The 25,721-nt window shown below is 35.3% G+C and overlaps 1 protein-coding gene across 1 annotated transcript in view; it reads right to left on the bottom strand.

The window, feature by feature from the left end:
* STPG2 (sperm tail PG-rich repeat containing 2) overlaps positions 1 to 25,721 on the bottom strand; it is a 638,369-nt gene that overhangs the window by 580,371 nt on the left and 32,277 nt on the right. Inside the window, exons 4-6 of the mRNA XM_045997411.1 lie at positions 21,661 to 21,828; positions 11,687 to 11,799; positions 8,510 to 8,621 (exon numbers count right to left, since the gene is read on the bottom strand). Of these exons, the coding sequence (XP_045853367.1) occupies positions 8,510 to 8,621; positions 11,687 to 11,799; positions 21,661 to 21,828 (393 nt within the window). The remainder of the gene's footprint in view (positions 1 to 8,509; positions 8,622 to 11,686; positions 11,800 to 21,660; positions 21,829 to 25,721) is intronic.

Genomic DNA, 25,721 nt, shown 5'->3' with positions numbered 1-25,721 from the left:
TGTGTATGTGCACCTCTTCTCTTTCATCTATTGATAGACATTTGTTTGACCCAAAGTTTCTTGAAACAGAATTATTTAGTTTCCACACATTTGTAAATTTTCCCATTTTCTTGCTATTGTTTTTATTTTTATTCCATTTTGGTCAGAAAAGATACTTGGAGTGATTTTGATGTTCTTAAATGTGTTAAGACTTGTTTCATGACCTTTCATGAGATCTATCTGGAATAATCAGTATGCCTTTGAGTAGAATATGTATTCTGATCTTGGGTAGAAATTTCTGCAGAGGTCAGTTAGATCCATTTGGTCTACAATGTTGTTCAAGTCAGCTATTTTTGTATTGATTTTCTGTCTGGATGCTCTATCCATCATTGAAAGTGGAGTATTACAGACCCGTACTATTTTGTATTTCTGTTGATTTCTGCCTTAAATCTGTCAATATTTGTTTTATATATTTAGGTATACTGGTATTCTGCCAATATTTGTTTTATATATTTAGGTATACTGGTATTGAGCACATTTATAATTGTTCTATCTTTCTGTTGAAGTGATGCTTTGATCATTATGTATTGACCTTAAGAGAAAGTTTTAAACTTAAATTTCATTTTTTCTGACATACATATAGCCAATCCTCCTTTCTTTTGATCATCATCTGCATGAAACATCTTTTTTTCATCCCTTCACTTTTGGCCTATGTGTGTCTTTAATACTAAAGTGTGTTTCTTATAGACAGAATATAGCTGGATCTTGGTGGTTGTTTTTTTTTTCCAATATATTCAGGCACTATAAGCCTTTTGATTGGCAAATTTAATGTATTTACATTTAAGGTAATTACTGTTAAGTGAGAATTTTACTGTTTCTATTTTTAAAAATTGTTTTCTTTGTTTTTATAATTGTTTTGTTTTTCTCTTCTCTTGTGTTACTTTGTTACTTGAAAATTTTTTGAAGTGATTTTTTTGGTTTTTTTTCCCCTTTATCTTTTGTGTGCCTATTACAGTTTTTCTTTTTTCCATGATTAGCTCAAGAGTTGCAAAAACATCTTGTAACTATGACCTTCCATTTTATTTTGGTAACAATTTCAACCACGTATAAAAAAACACTAATCTTTTATTATCTCCACATATACGTACAGTTTGTGCTCTTGTAGACAGTTTGTTTCTTTTTATATTGTGTAAAAATATTTTTACCTGTTGACTTTCACGTTAAGTTAAAGCAATTAACAAATCATCTTTACTATTACACTAACCTTTGTTTCTTTTTTTCCATTACATATGACATATGAGATTTCATACTGCTGTTTAGCATGTTTTCATTCCAATTTGGAGAAATCCCTTAAGTATATCTTGTAATGCAGGTCTAAGAGTAACAAATTCTCAGTTATTGTTTTTCTGTGAAAGACATTCTCTCTCCATTTTTAAGGAATGATATTTCTGAGTACAGTATTCTTATTTGGCAGTGTGTTTTTTGTTCTGTTTTGTGGGGTTTTTTTTTGTTTGTTTTTTGGGGTTTTTTTTTGGCAGTGTGGTTTTTTTTTTTTCTTTCAGTACTCTAAATATATCTTCCCACCCTCTACTGGGCACAAAGTTTCTACTGAGAAATCGACTTACACTCCTGGGGAATAGTTTGGGGAGGGAAAGTCTTATATGTGATGAATCACTTTTCTCTTACTGCATTAAAAATTCTCTTTGTCATTAACTCTTAACAATTTAACTATAATATGTCAGTGTAATCATTGGACTGAGCCTATATCAGGACCTTTGAGCTTCATGAATATTGATGACCACTTCCCTACAAAGATTTGGGAAGTTTTCAGCCATTATTTCTTTCTGTTTCTTTCTCTCTCTTCTCCTTCTGAGACTCCCAAAGTGCACACATTGATTCTCCATGATGTCCTATAAATCGTGTAAGATTTCCTCACTCTTTTTCATTCTTTTATCTTTTTTCTCCTCTGACTGGATTATTTCAAATGAACTTTTTCTCAGTTGACAGATTCTTTCTTCTACTTGAGTGAGGCTACTATTGAAGCACTCTATTGCATTTTTCTTTTCATTCATTGTATTCCTCAACTCTAGAATTTGTTAGGTCTTTTTTTGTGATTTCTATCTCTGTTAAACTCACATCTTATTCAACTATTGTTATTTTAATTTCATTAAGTTGTCTAACTTTGTTCTCTTATACCTCAACGAGCTTCCTTAAAACAATAATTTTGGTGCCTGGGTGGCTCAGTTGTTAGGCATCTGCCTTTGGCTCAGGTCATGATCCCAGGATCCTGGGATGGAGCCCCATATTGGGCTCCCTGCTCAGCAGAGAGCCTGTTTCTGCCTCTCCCATTCCTCCTGCTTGTGTTCCCTCCCTCGCTATCTCCCTCTCTGTTAAATAAATAAATAAAATCTTAAAAAATAATAATAATAATTTGAATTTACTGACCGATCTCCCTTTCTTTGGAGCCAGTTACTAAACAATTATTATGCTCTTTTGGTGGAGTCATGTTTCCTTGACTTTTTGTGTTTCTTATAGCCTTGCACTGATGTCTGCACATTTGAAAAAGCAGTCATCTCTTCCAGATTTTATGGACCTCCTCCAGTGGGGAAAGAACTATCGGTGGTTGTCAGGACACTAGCTGAGTAGAACAGTGTCTAGCTCCGAAGGGAGAGGGAACCACAGAGAAGGTTCTGGCTTCAGGAAAGATGCAGCAATATACACTCTATGAAGCTCATATACATGAGGTCAACATCATAAAAAAAACTACAAGATTCTGTGGCAGACCAAGGGTGTAGGTTCTACAGCAGCAACAAGGGCTACTGGCTCTTCAGTGTCAAAATCTGCAGCAGTTCCTGTTTTCTTTTTCCCCACAGGAGGAAGTCATGGCCAAAGTATCCTCCTGGGGCTTGCTCCAGTACAGGAGGATACTTGCTGCAGTGTTGGTGCTGGTGTCTAAAATGGGTACACATATAGCTGCCACAGAGCCAGGGTCACAGGTATGTACACGGTTATTATGATGGCAGCTGCAGCCCCAGAAGAATGTAGGAATTGTTATGCTCCTTCTCCAGGGGTAGGCACAGTGGTATGGACTCCAGGCAGCTCCATCTGCTGGGTTAAGCATCAGTGAAGGCCGCAGGTATCCTCAGTAGCATAAGTTTCAGATGTCCAGAGTGGTGACAAGGGCTGTTATTGTCTTCCTCCTCTCCTTTCATGCATGCGGGGAAATTACACATTGGGATCTTTCTTGGCATCAAACTCTGATGGACTGAATGGTGTGAAGAAGGTAAAATGCCTCTTAAACTTTTCTATGTGACCATCTTGAGTTTTAAGCTCCGAAAGGTTTCTGTAGCTTCTTAATTGTACTCTAAGCTCTCCCAGAGCTATTTTCTTCAGTATGTAGGTGTTTATAATTTATTATTTTTTTTAATGGGGGGAAATGAGTGTTGGGACTCCTAGTTCACCATTTTGTTGATGTGAATCCAGAAAATACTTTACGTTTAAAAGATTCATTTCCATTCTTTGGTCTCAATCATAGAAAAAAGATAACAAAGGGGACATCACCCTTTGGAAAGCATCAAAATAAGAAGCACACGTTGTGCCACTACTATGGCCCTCAGCCCTACCACATCTTCATGTCAAAAGTTGACCTGTGGCAAATATGGCTACCCTGCCAAACAGAAGAGAGAAAATAACTGGAGTGCCAAGGCTAAACGATGAAATACCACTCAGACTGGTCAAATGAGGCCCCTAAAAATTGTATACCACAGATGCAGGCATGGATTTTGTGAAGAAACAGCACCTGCACTCAAGAAGGCAGCTGTTGCACCATCCAGTTCATCTTAAGGATTTCAATGATTAGTCACATAATAAATGTTCTGGTTAAAAAATAATAATAACTTCCGGGGCGCCTGGGTGGCTCAGTGGATTAAGCCGCTGCCTTCAGCTCAGGTCATGATCTCAGGGTCCTAGGATCGAGCCCCGCATCGGGCTCTCTGCTCCGTGGGGAGCCTGCTTCCTCCTCTCTCTCTGCCTGCCTCTCTGCCTACTTGTGATCTCTGTCTGTCAAATAAATAAATAAAATCTTTAAAATAATAATAATAATAATAACTTCCTAAATTCCAGTTTCAAGTTCCACACATAAGGAACTTGGATATTGCCACTCCTCCCTAACAGCAAGTAGAAACCTGAATAGAACGTAAATCAAACTCTTTTTAGATCCACGAGAGAGCAAAAAATACAAGACAAACCACTGCCCAAAGATTGGAGAAACAGACTAGCGAATACAGAGTGTCACAGCTTAACATAGAAGAGATTTAAAGGTAGAAAACACTGTGGAAAACAATGCCAGTATAGGAATACCAAAACTATAATTGAAGAACTGCTGGAGGCTCCATTCTTCTGAGAGTTAAAGGCTGAGTTAAAACTCCAAGGGCCGCATCATAGGGGAGGACCCCATAATTCTAATTTACTTCCAGAAGCTCAACTAGGTTCTCACAGTAAATAGTGGAGAAAGACCCTTTCATGCATGTGGCAGGGGAAGAGAGAATGGAAGCATTTTTGAAATATACCAGAGCAAGCTCTCATGGAAATCAAACTAACCCAACCTACTAGAGCATTATCAGCACATAATAGGGCCCAACCTACTAAAGCATTATCAGCATATAATAGACCTAGGGAAGGGAAATGCCTAATTCCAGTCACCTTTAGCCTTCCATATAAGATAAAGGAAATACCTAACTCCAACCCACACTAGCCAGCCATTCTGACCCAGCTAAGAGAGAGAAAAAACTGAGAAACACTTGTGAAGTTCACAGACCAGTTCAGAGGCACAGACTCCCTAAAAAGACTGAGAGCTAGTCATAGAACTATAGCATTCATCCCCTTCCCCATACCTTACCACCACATTACTAAAGGCATATTTACAAAAGTTCCTTTACCTAACACATCATGTCAAGTTACATAGATTGAATGTTTTTATGCTCCAAAACTCATGTTAAACTAATCCTAATGTGATGGTTTTTGGAGGTGACAGCTTTGGAAAGTGATTAACTCATGAGCACAGAGCTCTGATGAATGGGATTAGTGTGCTTATTTATTAAAAAAAAAAAAAAAAAAAAGGCAGCCAAGATAGTTTCCTGCCCCTTCCACCATGTAAAGACACAGAAAAAAAATGACCTATGAAACAGAAAGTGAGTCCTCAATAGAACTAAATCTGCTGGCACCTTCATCTTGAACTTCCCAGACTCCCAGAGGTGTAAGGAATAAAATTCTCTTATTTAAAACCCATCCAATATGCTATTTTGTTATAGCAACCTGAGCAGACTAAGACATCCGGTTACCAAGAGAAAATTACAACAAATAATAAAAAGCAAGAAATTAGAAGAAACAGGCCAAGCACCAGAGCCACACATGGCAGGGAGAGTGCCATAATCAGATAGGGAACTTAAAACAAGTAGTATTAACATCCTAAATGCTCTAATGAATAAAGAAAATAGAAGGCAAAAACAGCTGAGAACTACACAAAAGGCAGAAAAAGAATGCATGATAACAATAGGAGCAAAAAAAGGGGGGCATTAAATAGAAAACAGTAACAAATATGGTAGATATTAATCCAACTATATTGATAATCCTTGAATGTCAATGGTCTAAATTCACCAATTAAAAGACAGAGATAGGGACACCTGGGTGGCTCAGTCGGTTAAGATGTTGCCTTCGACTCAGGTCATGATCCCAGGGTCCTGGGATGGAGTCCCACACCAGGCTCCTTGCTCAGCAGGGAGCCTGCTTCTCTCTCTGCCTCTGCCTGCCACTCTGCCAGCTTGTGCTCTCTCTGACAAATAAATAAATAAAATCTTTAAAAAAAAAGATTGTCAGAGTGGATCAACAAGTAAGACCCACTATATAAGACTTGTATAGCAGTCTTGCTGTCCATAACAGTCCCACTTTAAATATAAAGACAAATATAAGTTAAACGTAAATGGAGAAAAACATACCACGCTAACAGTAATCAAAAGAAAGCAGGAGTAGATATATTAATTTTAGACAGTACAGACTTCAAAGCAAGGAGATTATCGGGGCTAAAGAAGATCATTATATAATGATAAAGAGGCCGGTTCTCCAAGAAGACATAATAATTCTTAACATGTATGTTCCTAATAACAAAGCAACACTATATGAGGCAAAACTGATAGGACTGCAAGTAAAAATAAATTAATCCACTATCACAGTTGAAGACTTTAATACCCTTTCTCAGAAATGGACAGAGCAGCAGGTGTAAAATCAGTAAAGACATAGTTGGAATCAATAACACCATAATCAAAAATAGATATAATTGACATCATTTATAGCAATGAAAGCACATATGAAAATCTAAGTTTCCACCTTTGGAAAATAAAAAAGAAGACCAAATTAAATTAGAAGTAGTCAAAAGAAAAATGAGTAGAATTGGAGCAGAAACCAAAAATTGAATATGAGAAATAAATAGAGAAAATCAATGAAACCAAAAGTTGGGTCTTTGAAAAGATCAAATCTATAAGTCTCTAGGCTGGTAAAATAAGAAAAAAAGAGAAGACACAATTACTAATATCAGAGTGAAGGAGGGGATATCACTACAGATCCCATAAACATAAAAGAATAATAAAGGAAAACTATGAACTCTATGCCCATACATTTGATAAGCCAGATAAATTGGACCAATTCCTTGAAAGACTCAATCTTCCCAAACTCACACAAGAAAAAACAGATGATCCAAATACACCTGTACCTATTTTAAAAATTGAATCAGTAATTAATAACCTTCCAGAAAAAGAAAGCACCAAGCCCAAGTGGGTTCACCAGTAAATTTTACCAAACATTTAAAGAACACATTATATCAATTCTCTACAAACTCAGAGGATAGAAGCAGAAGGAATATTCCTTAACTCATTCTATGAAGCCAGCATAACCCTAATACCAAACAAGGACATTACAAGAATAGAAAACTACAGACTATAAAACTACAGACTATAATACAGACTACAGACTATAAAACTACAGACAGAATATAAAACTACAGACTCATGATTCTACATTAACTCTTTTTACACTGTTTGAGATTTGTAATTATAATTCTATAAAATCAATCATATTGTGTTATTATGTTATTGTGTCTTTTAATTTCTAGAAACAATATTTCTCATTGCTGATTGATATTCAGGGGAAGACCAAGGAAATCAAATGCAAAGAAAAATCTTATTGAAATAGTTATTGATTTTTCAGCTGAGAATCATTTATCCTTATTCTAAATGATCCAATTTAAAATTTTTATTCTATAATCCTCAAGGTTTTTTATTTACTTGAATATAGTTAATACACAATGTTGTATTAGTTTCAGATGTACACATAGTGATTCAACTTCTCTATACATTATGCTATGCTCTCCACAAGTATAGCTACTGTCTGTTACCATATATTACATTATCATTAACTATACTCCCCATGCTGTCCCTTTTATTCTCCTAATTTATTCATTACATAACTGTAAGCCTTTATCTCCCACTCCTCTTCACTTAGTTTTCCCAACCCCCACATAACCCTTTCCTCTGGTAACCATCAATTTGTTCTATTTATTTATAAGTCTGATTTTGCTTTTTGCTTGTCTATTCATAAGTTCTGTTTTTTAGATTTCACCTATGAGTACAATCATAAGGTATTTATCTTTCTCTGATTTAATTCACTCAGCATTTAATTCACTCAGCATTTAATTCACTCACCCTGAGTCCAACCATGTTATTGCAAATGGCAAGATCGCATCCTTTTCATAGCTGTATAATATTACATTGTTCAAGTTTTTATGTTTAAATATAGTAATATAGTAAAGGGGGAAAAAAAAGTCTATGGTTTTATTTGCCTACAAGTTCCAAAAAAGTAAACTGAAACATAGCTATAAAAAAAAGTACTGAAATTTTGGGTTTTTTTATTAATAAATATACACTATCCAGAAGAAGGAAGATGAAAATCCTACTATGTACAAATCAGAATACACCAAGAATATTACACTTAGTTATAGTATCATATTAAAAAAAGAGAGAAAGGAGACCCATGAACCAAAGAAGAGCCCTAGATAACTTCAAAAGAAAATAAATTATCATGAATTTAAATAATAAGATAGTCAAAAATATTTGGAACATTTATCCTTACTAGAAAAAGACTGAAAAAGAGATTGAAAAGAAGTCACGGGAAAATGGAGAAAAAGTAGGCAGCAGGCAGGCAAATTTAGATCAGTTTAAGAAGAAAATTGCAAGGAACGGAATTGTCCACTATTGAAACAATAAACCTTAGAGCTAGTGAGTTCTTTATCACAAGAGGTATTCAAGCAGAGATGGTGGTTACTTCATAGAGATTTAAGTATAATTCCTTCAATAATATTCATTGGGTAACAACTAGCTAGCTAAGAGGCACAGTAGATCTAAGAGTACTCTAACCTTGTAATGATAAGAGTCAATGATCCTAAAATATAGAAAGTAGATGAAATAGCTACATTTCAACTTACCTTTTTTTCCTCCTGTAATATTATTACTTCATAAAATCGTGGGAGATTTAAGCAATAATTTTGTTGTTGATCTTTCTTGATGTTAATATTTTCATAATGAGGTGTCTTTTCCCTTTAGAAAAGTCAGAAAAATTGAGGAGCTCTCAGTTTCAAATATATAATTGTTTATATAAGCAAAGAGAGTGTTTTATACCAACACTGTCTGCCTAAAAAGTATGCAGTAATAAGATCAGCTGGGTGTGTTAGGCCAATATATACTAAATTTTGTAAAATGTATTAATCTATGTTGGTTAGTTATGCATTTTCTAATTCAGAGCATTAAAATAAACTTATAATGACTCCAGAAAAAAAACAGGATATAGGACTTATATTAGGAGTTTAAATAAAAAGCTACCCAGAAGTTTCCTGTGTATTGTTTAACATAAAACATTTTTAAAATTTCAAATCCCTTGATATTTCAACTATTTATAAAACAAAACAAAAAAGGGACATAAAGTTCTTTAAAAATAAAAGAGAAGCTTATTTTCACTGAAATTTACACAATCTCAAGAAAGAATAAGAAAATAAAAGTGATTAACAGCCCAAGCTTTACAGTCAGACAGCCTGATGTGAATCCTAGCACTGTTACCTACTAGCTGTAGTGGGACCTTACACAAATCACCTTACTTCTCTAAACTTCAGAGTATTCTTCACCTGACTGGAAATAGTAACAACCAATTATTAAGATTGTAATGATTAAAGTAAGTAATATAGGTAAAGTATTTAATGCTATGCATGGCCCATAAGTACACAATAACAGAGCTATCATTACTACAAGAATTTTTTCTAAGATTTATTTCTTTATTTTAGAGAGAAAGAATACGAGAGGAGGGGCAGAGGGAGAAGGAAAGAGAATCTCAAGCAAACTCTTCACTGAGCACAGAGCCTGATGCGGGGCTCAGTCTCAATGACCCTCGATCATGACCTGCTCTGAAACCAAGAGTCAGACACTTAACCAACTGTGCCACCCAGGTACAAGAATTATTTTTAAATAGGCTATACGAACTCTATTTCTTCTACTTCTTAAACAGAATAAAAAAAAAAACTCATATTAAACATTTCCAATGAACTATATTGAACATAAACATTTTTTTAAAGCAGGTAAAAGAAAAACATAAAAACAAATGTTTAAGTTATATAATTGCAGGGGCACCTGGGTGGCTCAGTGGGTTAAGCCTCTGCCTTCAGCTCAGGTCATGATCTCAGGGTCCTGAGATCAAGCCCCGTATCAGGCTCTCTGCTCGGCAGGGAGCCTACTTCCCCCTCTCTCTCTGCCTGCCTCTCTGCCTATTTGTGATCACTCTGTCAAATAAATAAAAATAAAATCTTAAAAAAAATATATACATATATATATAATTGCAAATAACTTGTTTGACATTGCTATGATTTAAATACCCATTTAACATCTCAGTTCATGGTGAATGCTGACTTCACTCATTTTTTTTCCACACAAAATTCAACAAATGAACTTGTTTTCAAAACCTCAAATACTTTTGTGGATAACAAATTTGTATTTGGGAGATCAGAAGGGTCACATATCATTTTGGTCTGTGTCTTTCCCAAAAAGAGACCTAGACACTTATCTTTCCATTTACAGTAACCAAGTATCTCTACTTTTATACTATATCAAATATCCCAGAATCATTCTGACTTAATCAGTAAGTAAAAGATTTAGAAAAATGAAAAATAAAAAGGTACAAAATGTCAACTACCACAGAGAACCAAGACAACTCCAAGTAAAAGGTAAGGTGAAGGCAGCAAAATCAAAGAGCAGACAAATTATGGAAATGGTGACATAAATGAAGCAGTCTAGAATGCCCCCTATATGGATACATTTCAAAGCAAAAGTGAAAGTGTGAATAGAAGAACACAGGAAATAAAAAAGTTCAAAGAGAAAGTAACATTAAAAACGAGGAATTAGAATGGGAATGGGACAGGGCTGGAGAAACAAAAGAGACTGTTGGGGAAAACTGCCAAGCAAAATCAGAGCAATAAGGTTAAATAGGGTCCCAGATATGCCTGCAGTATTTAGTTAGAAGTGTAGTGGAATGGAAGGAAAACAATCATCAAAGAACTACATACCTTTAAAAAAAGTTACTTTTGCCTTATATTTATTAAACTTCAATAAAACTGATGAGCAAGTAGGCAGGCAAGGAGGCAGACAGACAGAAAGATAGACAGATAAGCAAACCAGCCAAACTGAAAGAAAAAAGGATAAAATTAGAATACTGAATAACGAAAACATATGTCAAGAGGATGAACAGAGCTAATCAGAACATTTCATAGACTGTTTTGTTTGGAATAATGAGAAAGACATTAAGTTAGACCCCATTAAGCTAAATAAACATACTAAAGTTCTAGTGTACTACTGAGAGAATAAAAATACAAGGTATACCTCTCATATTAGGAGAGTTTAGAAAAATGAAGAAAAGAGAATAGAGTATAAATTCCCAAAAATAAGAACCATGCTTTATTCTTTTTATTCTCAGTTACTATGTGTAGTACTACCACACAGAAAGAATTCAAACAATGTTTGTTCAGTAAATGAACATTAGCAAGGGTGTCTAAGAAAGTCTCAGCTACAGCCACCACTGGTATATAGATATGTTTGAATCTGTCTAGGAAACTAATTAAATAGGTAATTATGGTGGGACTTCCTATTAAAAAAAAACTCATTCTATAAGAGAAAATGAACCAGGCAGATAAGCTGGATCTTGTTTAAAAATTATAATGATGAAAACAGGTGATGGATTCTGAGAACCACATGTTATTTGTCATTGAATTTTGTTTTCCATGGACCAATGTCTAAGGCCTCATGGAAGTATGAGTAGGAGAAAATAAAGAAAGAATGAGCTATTTTACCAGAAATGTATTTCCTAGTTAAACTTCATAAATATAACCTCCAAACTGATGCCATGGCTCTGAGCCCACACTGAGAATGGCTTTTATATCTATCATTTAGTTGGAAGAATGGACACCAGAGCCAGGCACAAATGAATATATTAGAATACTTTCCAGTCAAGAATTACATTAGAGGTATACTACATTTATATATGTATGTATATATGTATGTATAGATATATTTATATATATATATACACACACACACACATATATATATATGTATTTTTTACTTACTGGACTATATTATACTGTCCAGGACCAGGCCCTGACTTTGTAGGTAACTGGAGTCTTCCCAAAGAGTTGCCAAAATGTATCCCCTTGTATTTCAAAGTTGCATTGGAAAAATCCTTAAAAAAAAAAAAAAAAAGGCGAAGATGAGACATAGTTTAAATAAGCCATGAAATTGCAAAAGTCTTCTCTCAGCCTAAATTAAAACCGCTGTGCCCCATCCCACTCCTGAGTCAGCCAGGATTCCTAGAGAGGTATCTCTAGTTTTAGCATATCCTCAACCAATATGAACAGCTCTCTTGGCAGTACACTTAGCAATCTAAAACCTTAAGGGCAATAAAGATGAGCTCCTCATCATTTAAAAAAGGGAGGGTGGGGCAGAACTATATGATTTAGGAAATAGAGAGTCTGTTAAAAATGATCTTAATTAAATAGAAATTAAATTAATTTCCAGAAATCAAATTCAAATTCAAGTACCACCAACAGATAGTAGATAATTTCTAATTACCTAGCATTTAAACTATAACAAATTCATGCAATTTTCAAATAGCAACAATTATATGACAAACGAATTAAATACTATCCCCAGTTCATTCTATTAACGCTTGAGGTCCAGACTCATCCTTTAACGCCGAAGAAATTATTTGTGACAAGAGACATCAACAATCATGTTTCCTTTGCATCAACTATAATAAATGTCAAAATTTAAGCATGACCCTGAAAAGTTCACTTTAGGGAAGTTAAAGGACATGGTTTCATCAGAAATTAATAAAATAATGAAATATAAGAACAGTAATTTCTCTTACAGAAATTCTCTTTTCACCTAATAGATTCTAAATTGAGCAATCACTCTAAAATTTCTTTAAAAATCATTTTTTAACTGATGGTAAAAGGTAAACTCTGGCCTACTTACCTTATATTTTAATTCATATTTGTAAAAATATAGTTTTAAAATAAGCTTGGATTAATAATCCAATTTATATACATATAAAAAATAAAATCCCCATGACAAACTTGTAGCTTAACTGCATAAAACAGTGTCACTTGTCCCAGGTGAGCATTCTCTTCTAAAACAGTGGTACCAACCTCCCTCAATTATCATTATAAATAATAATTAATAAAATAAATAGCAATATTAGTGAATAAAGTATAATTCCAATTCAAAATGGTGAATCAAACCCATATCTGCCCAACTCCTACCAAAATTTCAAAAAATTTTTATAAAATGGACACAAATCACCAGTACTAGAATCTAAAAGATAGTATCAGTCATGTTCCAAATCTTCAAAGAATTTCTGGAAAATATAACATAGCAGAGACTACAACCAGAAATAGAACTCACCACATGTGAAAAGAACCTCCTCTGAAGCCTACTGATGAACCCAATGAGACAGAAACCAGAGATTAGGTTGGACTCTTTGGTGGAAAGTAGGGAGGAATTCTCAAAACTACTAATACCCTCAGAGATTTGTGCCACGGCCATTACATAAAGAGATGAGAGACAATGTTCACCCACTCTATTCTTGGCATTCATGGTTGGAAATAAATTGGAAGCTCTGCCACTGGCCCCTAATGAAGACAAACTCTATTTAGAGCGGTACCATTCCAGAAAGCTCTGGGATGCCACAACAAAATCCAAAAAGCATCTGGTACAGCACTACAATTCCCTACTATGTGAAAATGCCTTTTACTTCCTAGAATTTACTAATAACTAGCCCTCAGATGTTACAGAATACAACACAATAAAACTAAGCTTTCCCTTCTACACCCACCTGATCTTAAAGAATTAAATAGGGGCCAATAAAATTTCTGACAGAATTTTGATGTTTCCATGAAGTGAAATAGTACCTTTGTCGATTCTTTTTATAAAGGTAATCCCACAGAGAAATTGAACTGCAATTTTTCTACAGGTTTCCCCTGCTTTGATTTCCCTTGTTTATTCCTTGCTTGGGGTGGTAGAGGATGTTCGAGCTGAGGGTGGAGAAACAGGGAGTTATGTCTAAGTAAGATTCAGACATGTTTTGAAATGTCTAGTGAACTAAAAGGGCAAATCAACCAGAAGGTGAATGTGAAAATTAATCCTATGGGAAGCAGCTAATCATAATGACCCTCATCCAGTAAGAAAATCTTATTACCCAAAAAGTGGCAAATGTTAAATATTGAATATTTTCTGTGGACTGAATTAGCCCTCTAACAGTTCCCACTGGATTTTTGCCTGTGTCCTGGAGGGTACAAAAAGGCTATGATAAAAATCTAAGAGATTTCTTTCATTAAACACTGGTAAAACTCAGTGCTACTTTTAGACCCCTATAATACAATGTAAAACAAAGAGAGAAAGACATTATTCCCCAACTTCACCCCAGCTCATCATGCAGCTTTAGCTGAGACCAAGTACATTGGTAGAAATTCCCAGCAGAGAGCACCATCTGGTAAGAGACTGAAGTGCCTAGTGGAATGGCAGCTGTCTCAGTGGAAACAGACTTATTCAGGAGTATGGTCAAGACAGTCCCTGAGGACTCCCAGAAACACCCAAAAAGAAGTTGCAGAAGGCTAGAAGACCTCTAAATCAATAGGAGGAGATACTTATATTTGAGTTATTAACACAATTGTGACTCTCTTTAGTACCACAATCCAATGAAGCCTCGGAAAACTTTTTACATAAATAAAAAGGATTAATCCTTATTTTCACTAGGAATATTTCCAGCACTATAATTGGCCTCAATGTACTTAGATTATTAATATGTAGATACCTTCTAATGAATTATAATGCAAAGAGCAGAGAGGTATTTTCCTATCTTCACTATAGACATTCAGCTTTAACACACTTATGAAGCTATAACACTATAAAGCACTATATCAAAGTAAGGTGATATTATTACCATTATTATCAAAAGTAGGTTATCTAGTTAATACATTATTCTCAAGCCCAGATCTTTGTCAGTACGAGAAGCAACAGAGCTATGAAGAAAAACTGAAAGAGCTATCTCACCAATCTCTATAGCACTTAGAGTATACACTGCCTTGGCACTCCTGAGCATAACACAAAAGGAAATAAGGCAGTCAATCACCCAAAGGCTTTGGGTCTGGAGTGCAGAGACAAATGTAACACTATAGCATGAGAGTATAGAAAAATGGGACAGCCTGACATGTCCAACAGAGCTACAGATGGTAGCAGATGAATACTGGAAGAAACTGTGGCGTCCACTAGAGTAGCTGAAAACAGCCTGTTCCTTTGGGTTAGTGGCAACTCCAAAGACTGCTGCACCCTACAGAGTTTTAGGAAAAGAAAGAATGTCAAGCTACACAAGACTTCTTTTTTCTAAAATAAGTGTTGTAGATCATCTTTCAAATGGATTTACCTAACATAGCCATGAATTTCAAAATACATAGTTTTGTGTACAGAAAGAGCAAAATATCTTCATTGCATTATACTTTATTTTTTAATTAGAAATTAACAGAAATTCCATAATTGTGTAGATTTTAGGCATAATAAGTAAAGTACACAAATGTAGAACTCTGTTCTAATATAACATAACCATGTTAGATATGTTCGATATTTTATATATTTCAGGCAGGAACATATCTACTATGTTTATTTACTATAGCCTATAGATTTTTTTTTAATCAGCATTTTAAGACAGTATTTTGGTAAATCATCTCTTACATCACATTTTTATAGCCTAAAAAATACATGTTCAAGTTTTATATTAATTCTTTTAACACAGCATTTCAAGACCTTGAGTAGAATTAGATCTAGGAAACTCTTCAGGTTAATTTACACTGTTGTGATTTTATGGTTCAACTGTTTAATAATTCTTAAGGTAATCCAGCAGAAGGAAAGATCATGCATAAATATACATACATACCATTCAAGACATTAGCAAAATCCCTTTCCTGTACATACACTAAAATTCATTTCACCCAAATCATATGAATTGACAACTACTTTTTTCACTGAACTCTTGACTACAGAGGTTACTCAGGTAAATGTTCAATCTGAAATTTAATTTAAAACCCTCTTAAAAATGGAGGACAGAAAATGAAAAATAAATTGATGTACTCTTAACTCTAAATCATACTCTGGTTATGTCAAGAAGTGTTGACAATACCAACTTCAAGGTCATTGTCAACTTGGAAAATCATTAGCAAATAAAATATGACTTACTTGGAGCAAACTCAGCAGGGAGCTGCATTATTTTAAGTAAATGCTATAATATAACTTGAAGAATTACTAACTGCCACTCCCATTGACAATAAAATGTATGAAGAAGGGGCTATGCAACTTTTCCACCATGTCTTTTCCATAATTAAGTGTGGAAATAGAATTTTTGAAGAATTTAAAGTCCCAAAGTGCATCAATTCAAACACTAATGGACTGTTCTCCAGCGTGGCAGCACATGCGTAGTTCCCAGCATGTTATTAACAAATGTCAGTGCCATAATTCCACCACAAACTTTGCTTGTGAAATCCATCTCTAAAAAGTAGGCTTCTAATGGTTACCTGGGCTCTTCTTTAAAAAGAAAGCGAGAGGGTGCATGGGTGGCTCCGTGGGTTAAGCCGCTGCCTTCAGCTCAGGTCATGACCTTAGGGTCCTGGGATCGAGTCCCCTATCGGGCTCTCTGCTCAGCAGGGAGCCTGCTTCCCTCTCTCTCTCTCTGTCTGCCTTTCTGCCTACTTGTGATCTCTCTGTCAAATAAATAAATAAAATCTAAAAAAAAAAAAGAGAGAGAACACGAGACACTAAATTTTATAACTCAAATGTTATACAAAGTAATTTATGTAGAGACGTTTCCCTTACAGATTGAAAAAGCTAAAACTTATCATTTGTTGGCTAGAGTCTTACACAATTCTTAATTTCAGAGCCTGTTTTCTATTTAAACTATGTAAAATATCAGCAGCATACATTATTCACCAGTCCAGGGAAGAACCACAACTATTTCACACCTCTTGGATTATTTTCTTAATCTTCTATTAATATTCACTCATCTAGAAACTGAGCCCATATATAAATTATCTCACAAAGCAACTAAAGAGATATATAGAATTATCAGAAATTTGGGTAAAATCTAAATGAACATTACTACAGTATCAATTTCACAATTCCTATACAGTCTATAGGAATCTGTATTTTTTTTGCTGAAGGAAAAATAAAATAAATTTTATATGTCAAAGTAGTGTTTATTCATCGGGTCTAGGAAACGCTTCAGGTTAATTTACACTGTTGTGCTTTTGTGGTTCTACTGTTTAACAATTCTTAAGGTAATCCAGGTTTTGTACATCTAGGTAAGCTTGGAGGCAAGGTTCTAGCCCTTGAATAGATAGACTATTCCAAAACAAAGAAATAGTGTATATGATAAGTTTAATTTTAAAGAAAGAATAACCATTTTGATTTAAGGTAAGAGTATTCAGAGAATTGTTTAAAGTTAAGGCCAAAGATCTAGGACTATTGCAAAAAAGAGTTTAAGCAAGGACAAATAACTATTGAGTGGTGAAGCCAAGAAAAAAACCTAGGTGGTATACTCCATTCAAATACATCTCCTAACGTTCCCTTACCTTGAACAGAATATACTGCTATTAAACCATAGGACTTCTCTAATTTCACTGCAATTTTTACATAATTTATCTCTACTGTTCTTCTAAGCATCTTACTCAAATATCTAAAAACTGGCACTGTCTGCTGAAGAAGACTAATTATTTTGAGATTATTAACAGGACGGTGGGATAGTCAAGGCCTGGAAAACCAGGTACAGTATAGAAAAAGAAGGCAAGATACTCATGGGACAAAAGACCCCAGAGTCAGAAGAAATGGAAATTCTCTGAGAATAGGAGACACATCTGTAAATTACAATGTCCTTCCTCTCCATATTTCCAGAGATAACCTGGTTCTTTGTAACTTTTATAGCATAAAACAGTCCAAACCATGGAAGTCTGGGGAAAAAACTAAGGGTTACAGAATAGAGGGGGATGGAGTGATGGGGTAACTGGGTGATGGGTGTCAAGGAGAGCACATGTTGGGATGAGCCCTGAGTTATATGCAACTAATGAATTGTTGAACATTATAACAAAACCTTATGATGTGCATATGTTGACTGAATGAACATAATGAAAACAAACAACTGTACTTGAACATAAAACGCATCATTTCTACTGTATTCCATAATCAATAGAAATCAAATAGAGGAGTTACAAGCTAAGAATAAAATAATACTGGCTTATGTATTTGCCATTACCATTGTTCTTTAATCTTTGTATAGATTTGAGTTACTATCTAATGACCTTTCATTTCAGCCTGAAGGACTGCCTCTAGCATTTCTTTAGAGGAATACTAGAGATAAATTCTTTCAGTTTCTGTTTACTTGGGAATGTTTTATTTCACCTTCATTTTCAAAGAACAGAATTCTCCATTGGCAGTCATTTTTTTCTTTTTCCCAGCACTTTGAAAATATCATCCCATTGCCTTCTGGCCTCCATGGTTCCTGGTAATCTTATATCTGGTAATCAATTGTTAATCTTATTGGGGAACTCCTTGTCACTTCTCCTGCTTTTTTAACACCTCTCTTTGTCTTTGGCTTTAAACAGTTTGACTATAACGGATCTAGGTAAGCATCCCTTTATATTTTATCCTGCTTGGAATTCACTGAGCTCCTTGTATGTGTATATCAATGTTTTTTCAACAAATTTGGAGTGTTTTAGCCATTATTTCTTTAAACATTCTCTCTGACCCTTTCTTTTCTTCTTTCCTTCCTGGACTTCCATTATCCATATGTTGGTCTACATGATGATGTCCCACAAGTCTCTTAAGCTATGTTTATTTTTCCTTTTTCCTTTGTCAGACTATATAGTATCAATTGATTTGTACTCAAGTTTCCTGATTTCTTCTTCTGCCAGTTCAAATCCATTACTGAATCCCTCTAGTAAATTTTCAAGACTGTAACTATACTTTCCAATTCCAGAATTTCTACTTGATTTCTTTCTAAAATTTCTAACCTTTTATTGATACATTCTATTTGGTGAGACACTGTTCTTATATTTTCCTTTAGTTCTTTAGACATAGCTTCCTTTAATTTGAATATATTTAAAATAGCTGATTTAACAACTTGGTCTAATAAGTCCAACATACTGGCTTCCTCAAGAACAGCTTCTATTGATTGCTTTTCCTACATATGGACCATATTTTTTTGTTCTTTGCATTTCTCATAATTTTTTAAATTGAAAATTGCACATTTTAGATAATATAATGTGGTAACTCTGGAAATCAGAATCTCCCCCTACCACTGAAGGGTTTGTTGGTGCTTGTTTGGTTAGTGATGTCCCTGGACTATCTCTAGATTCTGCATTCTTTGTCATATGTGTCTACCGAAGTTTCAGCCTGGTTAGCTAAGTGGTCAGGTAATAGTTTGACAATCGTTGGACAAGTCATTTCCTTAAATGCCTTGAACTGATAAGTCTCCAACCTTTGCAGTGGTGCTCTGCGCATGTGTCAGCACACACCTTCAATGTTCATATAGGCAGTCTATAAGTCTACCTTCCAGTGCAATGCCCTTACCTATAGGTAAGAGCTTTCTATTTTGTCAAGTCTGTTTTTTGCAGGGATGGGTTAGCAATGAAATTTCTTTCAGTGTTTTACAGGACTAAGCAAGTAAGTAAATATATTGAGGATAATAGAATAAAAGTTTTCTCACTGAAAAGCAAAAACTGTGGTACTGGATTGGAATTTCTTAAGAACAAGATATTGTCTTCTATAACAACAACATAATTATCAAAATCAGGTATCAGCATAAACTCAAACTTTTTAATAGATAGATAAGAAATAAGTACAGATTCCTAATCCTGTCCATTGACAGCCTGAAGCAATGACACCGCAGGAACAATGCATGTACATAGTATAATGATCTTGTTTTGAAATACCATTTTCCACTAAATGGAAGTAGGGCTCCTTAAAGAAATATCTGATTCCAAGGCTGGAGCAGGGAAAAAAAAAATTGGTGAACCTGGAACATCTTACTGCGCCAGAAGGTAAAGAAATGCTCAAAGAATGATGAGGACATGTCAAAAAGACAAGAGATGCTAGCTTACAAGGGCTCCCAAAGATCAGTTCTGAGGTATTTTAAACCTCAGAATAAATAATGAGTAATAAATGATAAAATTTTTAGTAAAAGAGGAATTCATGAATCCATGATGATATAAATGGGAAAAAAGATAAGGAAAGCTGTCCTTTAAAGTGCCAACAAATACATGTTAAAGGAAGGATGGAGTCATAAAACCACCCCTTGATAAACATCACAGTAAAATTGAATCAGGAATCATGAAAGGATATTAAACTAGTGAGTTTGATGACGAAAAACATATCTACTTATTCTTAAAGTAACTCCCACAAAATATTTATAAATTTATTTAAAACAGTAATTTATACTAGATAAAACTGGAAGATACCACCTCAAATTGACATCACCAATCATGAGATAAGCAGATATCCTGTGCCTCTTTATGTGACGCACAGAGGATACATCATTTCTGGAGTATTCCTGCCAAAATATACAAACTTACTCTAATCATGATTAAAATATACATAAAGCCAAAATTAAGAAATACTCTACAAAGTAAATAGGCTATACTCTTCAAAACATCAAGGTTACAAAAGACAAAGACTAAAGAACCATTCCAAATTAAAGGAATTTTTTTTTTAAGATTTTATTTATTTATTTGACAGAGACAGAAAGAGCACACAAACAGGCGGAGTGGCAGGCTCCCAACTGAGCAGGAAGCCTGATACAGGACTTGATCCCAGGACCCTGGATCATCACCTGAGCTGAACACAGATGCTTAACCAACTGAGACACCCCCACAGTGGCTGCACCAGTTTACGTTCATGGGTATCTGTTATGTTTGTACTGTTCTACGTGTAATTATATAAATTACAGTAAGTATATATTTTTTAAAACTTTTAACAGTTCAAAGGATCTAAGATGCAAAAATGTCCCAGTATAGCCACAAACCAAAAGGTTTCTAAAGATATCTGGGTCTAAGCCCAAAGATGGAGACATGTACAAACAAAACTTAAAGAGTACTAAAATTGAAGGTCAAGCCAAATCTGAGAATATCTATTCTTTGCCCAAGGTTTGTCACTCTTCAGCCTCTCCTTAAGTGTATGCTTAATTCTGGCCATCTTCCTCATGGGGATTATTACTTCTTCCGGATCTCATAAAAGTATAAAAATATTAAGTTCTAAGCACTATGTATTTCAGTCTTGTGACTAAGTAAAACCAGACAAATCATTTATATTCATGGATAATTCATATATTTCAATTGGCTAAATGAAATTTTGGCTCAGTTTTGGCCAGGTTTGAACCCAAAAACCTGCATGAATGGACGTGCTTAATATGCTTGATATTTTAATTAAAGAGAAGCTCCTTAACTTTTTTTTTTAATTTGTGAAATGAATAATCCTTATACTATTGGATTCAAATTCCTTTATTAAAAAAAAATCCTCTTTTCCCTTCCAGATTCAGGAAAGGAATATCTATGTATTGCATAAGATTATACACTGTAGCAGACACTTCTAGTAAGTGAAACCTGTTTCCTCTTCTTCCTAGATGTAGTTAGACTATATTTACCAACCACCTTGGCCCTTAAGTGTGTCTCTGTGATTGAGCTTTAATACCCAGATTTGGCTACAAAATCTTCCCACTAGCAATCCTCCATTCTCTTTCCCCTTTGCCAGCTGGATACAGATGAACTGAAGCCCTTCAATGATGATAGTGACATGAATGGAATAAGCCTGTTTCCCTGGATCTCTACATAGAGGAAAGTCTCTTATCAACAAGGAATACCCATATGAATGAAGAAAAAAAGAACTTCTGTTGTATTAAGCCACTGAGATTTGGGGGTCTATTTATCACTGCAGTTGGCATTACATTAATTAAAACATGCATAATCACAAACAATGGTCCAACTGTCAACAGAAAATACATTATACTTACAAATTGAGGTTTATAGTATGCTGGACCTAGAGTACTGTCAATAGCAGGTGGAGAATGTTTTATAATACTGCCATCCTCATTAATATCGTAACCATATGACCATCCACAAGAAGGAATTGAAGGAACATCAACACTTCTGTAAACTGTAGGTGATACCCTTGAAATTTTCTATAAGAAAACATTTTACATTATTTACTTAGAGATAAGAAAAGGAATAAAGAACCAAATATTAAAATTTACTAAAAGGCAAATATAAATATTGACTTAATAACGTTTATAATATAAACCAGAAACGTTAATTCTAGAAAACTAATTTAAAGGAGTAAATTCAAGTCTCACCTAATCATATAAATTAAGATAATATACAGTATTACCATTAAAGCCACCTTAAGAGGAAAAGAGTCTCCCTCACTTGGCTCAGTTATTTATTTTGCTTAGTTAAATAAATATTACTGATGCTAAAAGCAGGCATTCACTCCTAGCCTCATCATCAATCACCAGTTCAAAGTGGTTACTTGTGCTATACTATCATAAAGCCTCCCAGGCAAAAATGAACTTTATATTTTTCTGTAACATTTCCCAGCTTCATTCTTTCAGCTAAATCAGCTCCTGATTTATCTCCGTATTACTGGTGCTCTATATAAATATCCTAATTATGCTGACCAGATAGCAAGAAAAATGTCTATGACATAATCCTAAATGTAAATAGAAAAATTGAATGTATGACTAGGTAAGACACATGCAATTATACAATTATACACAAGTATATATAGTAACATATATACAATTTAATGATGAACTTTTAAAAGCTATGCAAAAATTAACAGAATTATCCAAGTTATAGTCAGAAGTTTTAGGGTGATTATCATTTTTTTTAATTTCCTTTAGCATGAAATATTTTATAATTTAAAAAAATTAAAAGCAACATATAGTAGAAATACTAGTATAAAATTTAGCAAATGAAATGCTGGCATCTAAACAATTTAGTTAAAAAAATTTTTTTTTAATTTAAAAAATAAACAATTTAGTTAATCTGGAAAACTACTTAAGAATATATTGATCCTCTGTTGTTTCTGAATAAATAAATGCTATAGTTTAGTGTATGCGTGCCCGCACGCCCAATAGACAATTAACGTTATAAACAAACTATCACTGGCAGAATTTTACTTTTTTTTTATCATTAGAGACCATATACTGATTACCAAATTAAAACAGGAAGTATTGAATAGCTTCTCCCACTACTTTCAAAAATTATTTCCATGATATCAAGACTTTCCAAAATATGTCCCCTATCTCCTTCTCTACCCTCTATTCCTACTATCCTCCCTTAGATACTATACTTCAAATATTCTAAAGAACTCTGTTCTTCCACAGACATACCAACCCACTAAAAACCACAATGTCTTTATTCACATGGTTTTCTCTTCCTGGAGTGTTTTTATCCCATTATTTTTAACACTTACTTCTTTAAGATCCAGTTTAGGGGGAGTCAAGATGGCGGGGAAGTAGGAGGAGGCGCCGTTTCAACCTGTACTCTAAAGTAAGCTGATTACCTACCAAAGAACTCCAATCACCCATGAAATCAGACTGAGATCAGAGTTATATACGTCTGGATCTCTACAGGAGCATAAGACGCCAGTGGCAGGTAAATCAGAGTGGGAACATCAGACTGATATCGAAAGATAAACAAAAAGGGGGAGGGAGCCACCAGAGGCGACCGATTGGAAAGTAATACCCCAATACGAGAGTGCCCTGTGTCTGGGGACCAGCATTAGCTTGGAGACTGGCTGAAGGCACTCAAAAAAAAAAAAAAAAAAAAAGAGCAAAGGATCGGGGGTGGGGGGGGGGATATTGTGGGAATCCGGGCAGTTAGGGACAGGGGCTTAAGTCCCCGGACCCAGGACAGCCTCCCCTGGTGCTGAGCCAGAGAGGGTGTGGTGGAGAAACCAGGTCTTGTTCCCTGAGCCGCCAGCGTGTCCGAGAACGCGTGGTGTCCGGCTCCCATGAGGGCCTGGGAGCCTGGCCAGACGGCATTCCCGAAACCCACGCGTCCCACACTGGGGACCAACCCTGGGAGAGGTGCGCACAGGTGCTAGCCTGGAGCTCTGGCATCCTGAAAAACCAGGCATTCCTAGCCTGGGCCAGCAGGAAAATCTCAGTGTGCGATCGCTGCTTGGAACCTCTCTGGCGGTCTGGAGCTGCCCAGACAGCCACCGCTGCCGTGGTTTTGGGTACAAGGAGGAGATCCTGCATCCCCAGGGACCGTGACTCAGAACCAACTCTGCCAGCATCTCTGCAGAGCATTCTGAGGCTTCTCTCTGAGAGGGAGGTCTGGGTGCAGTTTGCTCTCCTCTAAACCTCCAAAAACCATCAAAAGCTGTCAAGACGAGAGAAAACAGATGAAAGAACATAAAAACCTCCAGAGAACAAAAGCCTGAAAAAAAACAGTTTCCTCAGAGCCCACCCCCTTGAAGGGGGCGGGAGGAACTAACTCAGGGAACATCATTGTCTGAAAACCCACGTGGCAGGCCCCTCCCCCAGAAAACCAACCAGGAAGGAAGAAAAAAAAAAAAAGACGACAAGCGAACACCCACTACTTCATAAATAGAACTTTTATTTTTAACTCTTTGTCACTACTCTGGTTCTTTTTTTTTATATACATATAGATAATTTTTTAACCTATTTACCATCACAATGAGATATCCAGTACATCAAATTCCTTAATAACCTTCTAACCTGAACTTTTTGTTACATACACCCATGTTTTTCTTTTGCTTTTCTATTTTTTAATTTTTTTCTTAATTTTTTTTTATATTTTATTTATTCGACAGGGAGAAATCACAACTAGGCAGAGAGGCAGGCAGAGAGAGAGGAGGAAGCAGGCTCTCCACGGAGCAGAGAGCCCGACGTGGGGCTCGATACCAGGACTCTGGGATCACGACCTAAGCCAAAAGCAGAGGCTCTAACCCACTGAGCCATTAGTTTAGTCTAGTTTATTCTTTTTTAATTTTTATTTTCTAATATACATATAGAGTTAAACTTCAAGGTAATCCCTTTTCCCCAATCAATGCTACCCCTATAGGTAAACCAATTTTTAATCCCACTGTGACTTAGGAAAGTTGAGTCCCTTAACAAAAACATCAAGATACATCCAGGAAGAATCAAAATAAACTTCCTTGCCCACACTGAGAATTTATAACCACTCTCCCATCTTTTCCTTCTACCAGTGCTTCTGTGTATTTGTGTTTGTCCTGATAGTATATAAATCTTATACTTGGGGTTCTTTCTGATGAGGTTCTTCCTTTTTTTTTTTTTTTTTTTGCTTTTATATATATATTTTTTTTTCTCTTGTCATATACTTTTATTAGTCTTTTTGTTTGTTTTTGTTTGTATACTTCATAAATCTTACCTTGGGGCCCATTTGGGCTGAGCCTTCTCTTTTATCTTCCCTTTCTTTTCCTGTCTCTCTCTCTCTCTCTTTTTTTTTCTTTTCTTTTTTTTTTTTTCTCTTTCTTCTCTATTTCTTTTTCTTTTCTTTTTTCTCTCATTTGGGTGGGGAATCCTGATTGCACAGGAGCATTCCAGGGTGCACCTTGACTGCACCACAATGGATACACCCAGCTGCATCTGTTCAGTCATCTCTTACCAAAATGACTAGGAGGAGGAATGCCCAACAGAAGAAAAATACAGAGGATGAACCTTCTGCAACAGAGCTAATGGCTATCGACATAGACAATATGTCGGAAAAGGAATTGAGGCTAACAATTATCCAGGCAATAGCTAGGTTGGAGAAAGTCATGGATGACCAAACGGAATTGATTAGGGCAGAACTGAATGCCACCAGGAATGATGTTCAAAATACTCTCAATGAATTCCAATCTAATCTAAATTCTCTAAAAGCTAGGGTAACTGAGACAGAAGATAGAATTAGTGATCTGGAGGACAAACAGATAGAGAGAAAGGATCAGGAGGAAGCCTGGAAAAACAGCTCAGAAGCCACGAAAACAGAATCAGGGAAATGAATGATGCCATGAGACGTTCCAACGTCAGAATTATTGGAA

The sequence above is a fragment of the Meles meles genome, chromosome 2 (assembly GCF_922984935.1).
Source record: "Meles meles chromosome 2, mMelMel3.1 paternal haplotype, whole genome shotgun sequence".
Taxonomy (NCBI): Eukaryota; Metazoa; Chordata; class Mammalia; order Carnivora; family Mustelidae; genus Meles; species Meles meles.
The sequence above is the reverse complement of the archived record's forward strand: the minus strand, read 5'-3'. Positions and strand labels throughout refer to the sequence as shown.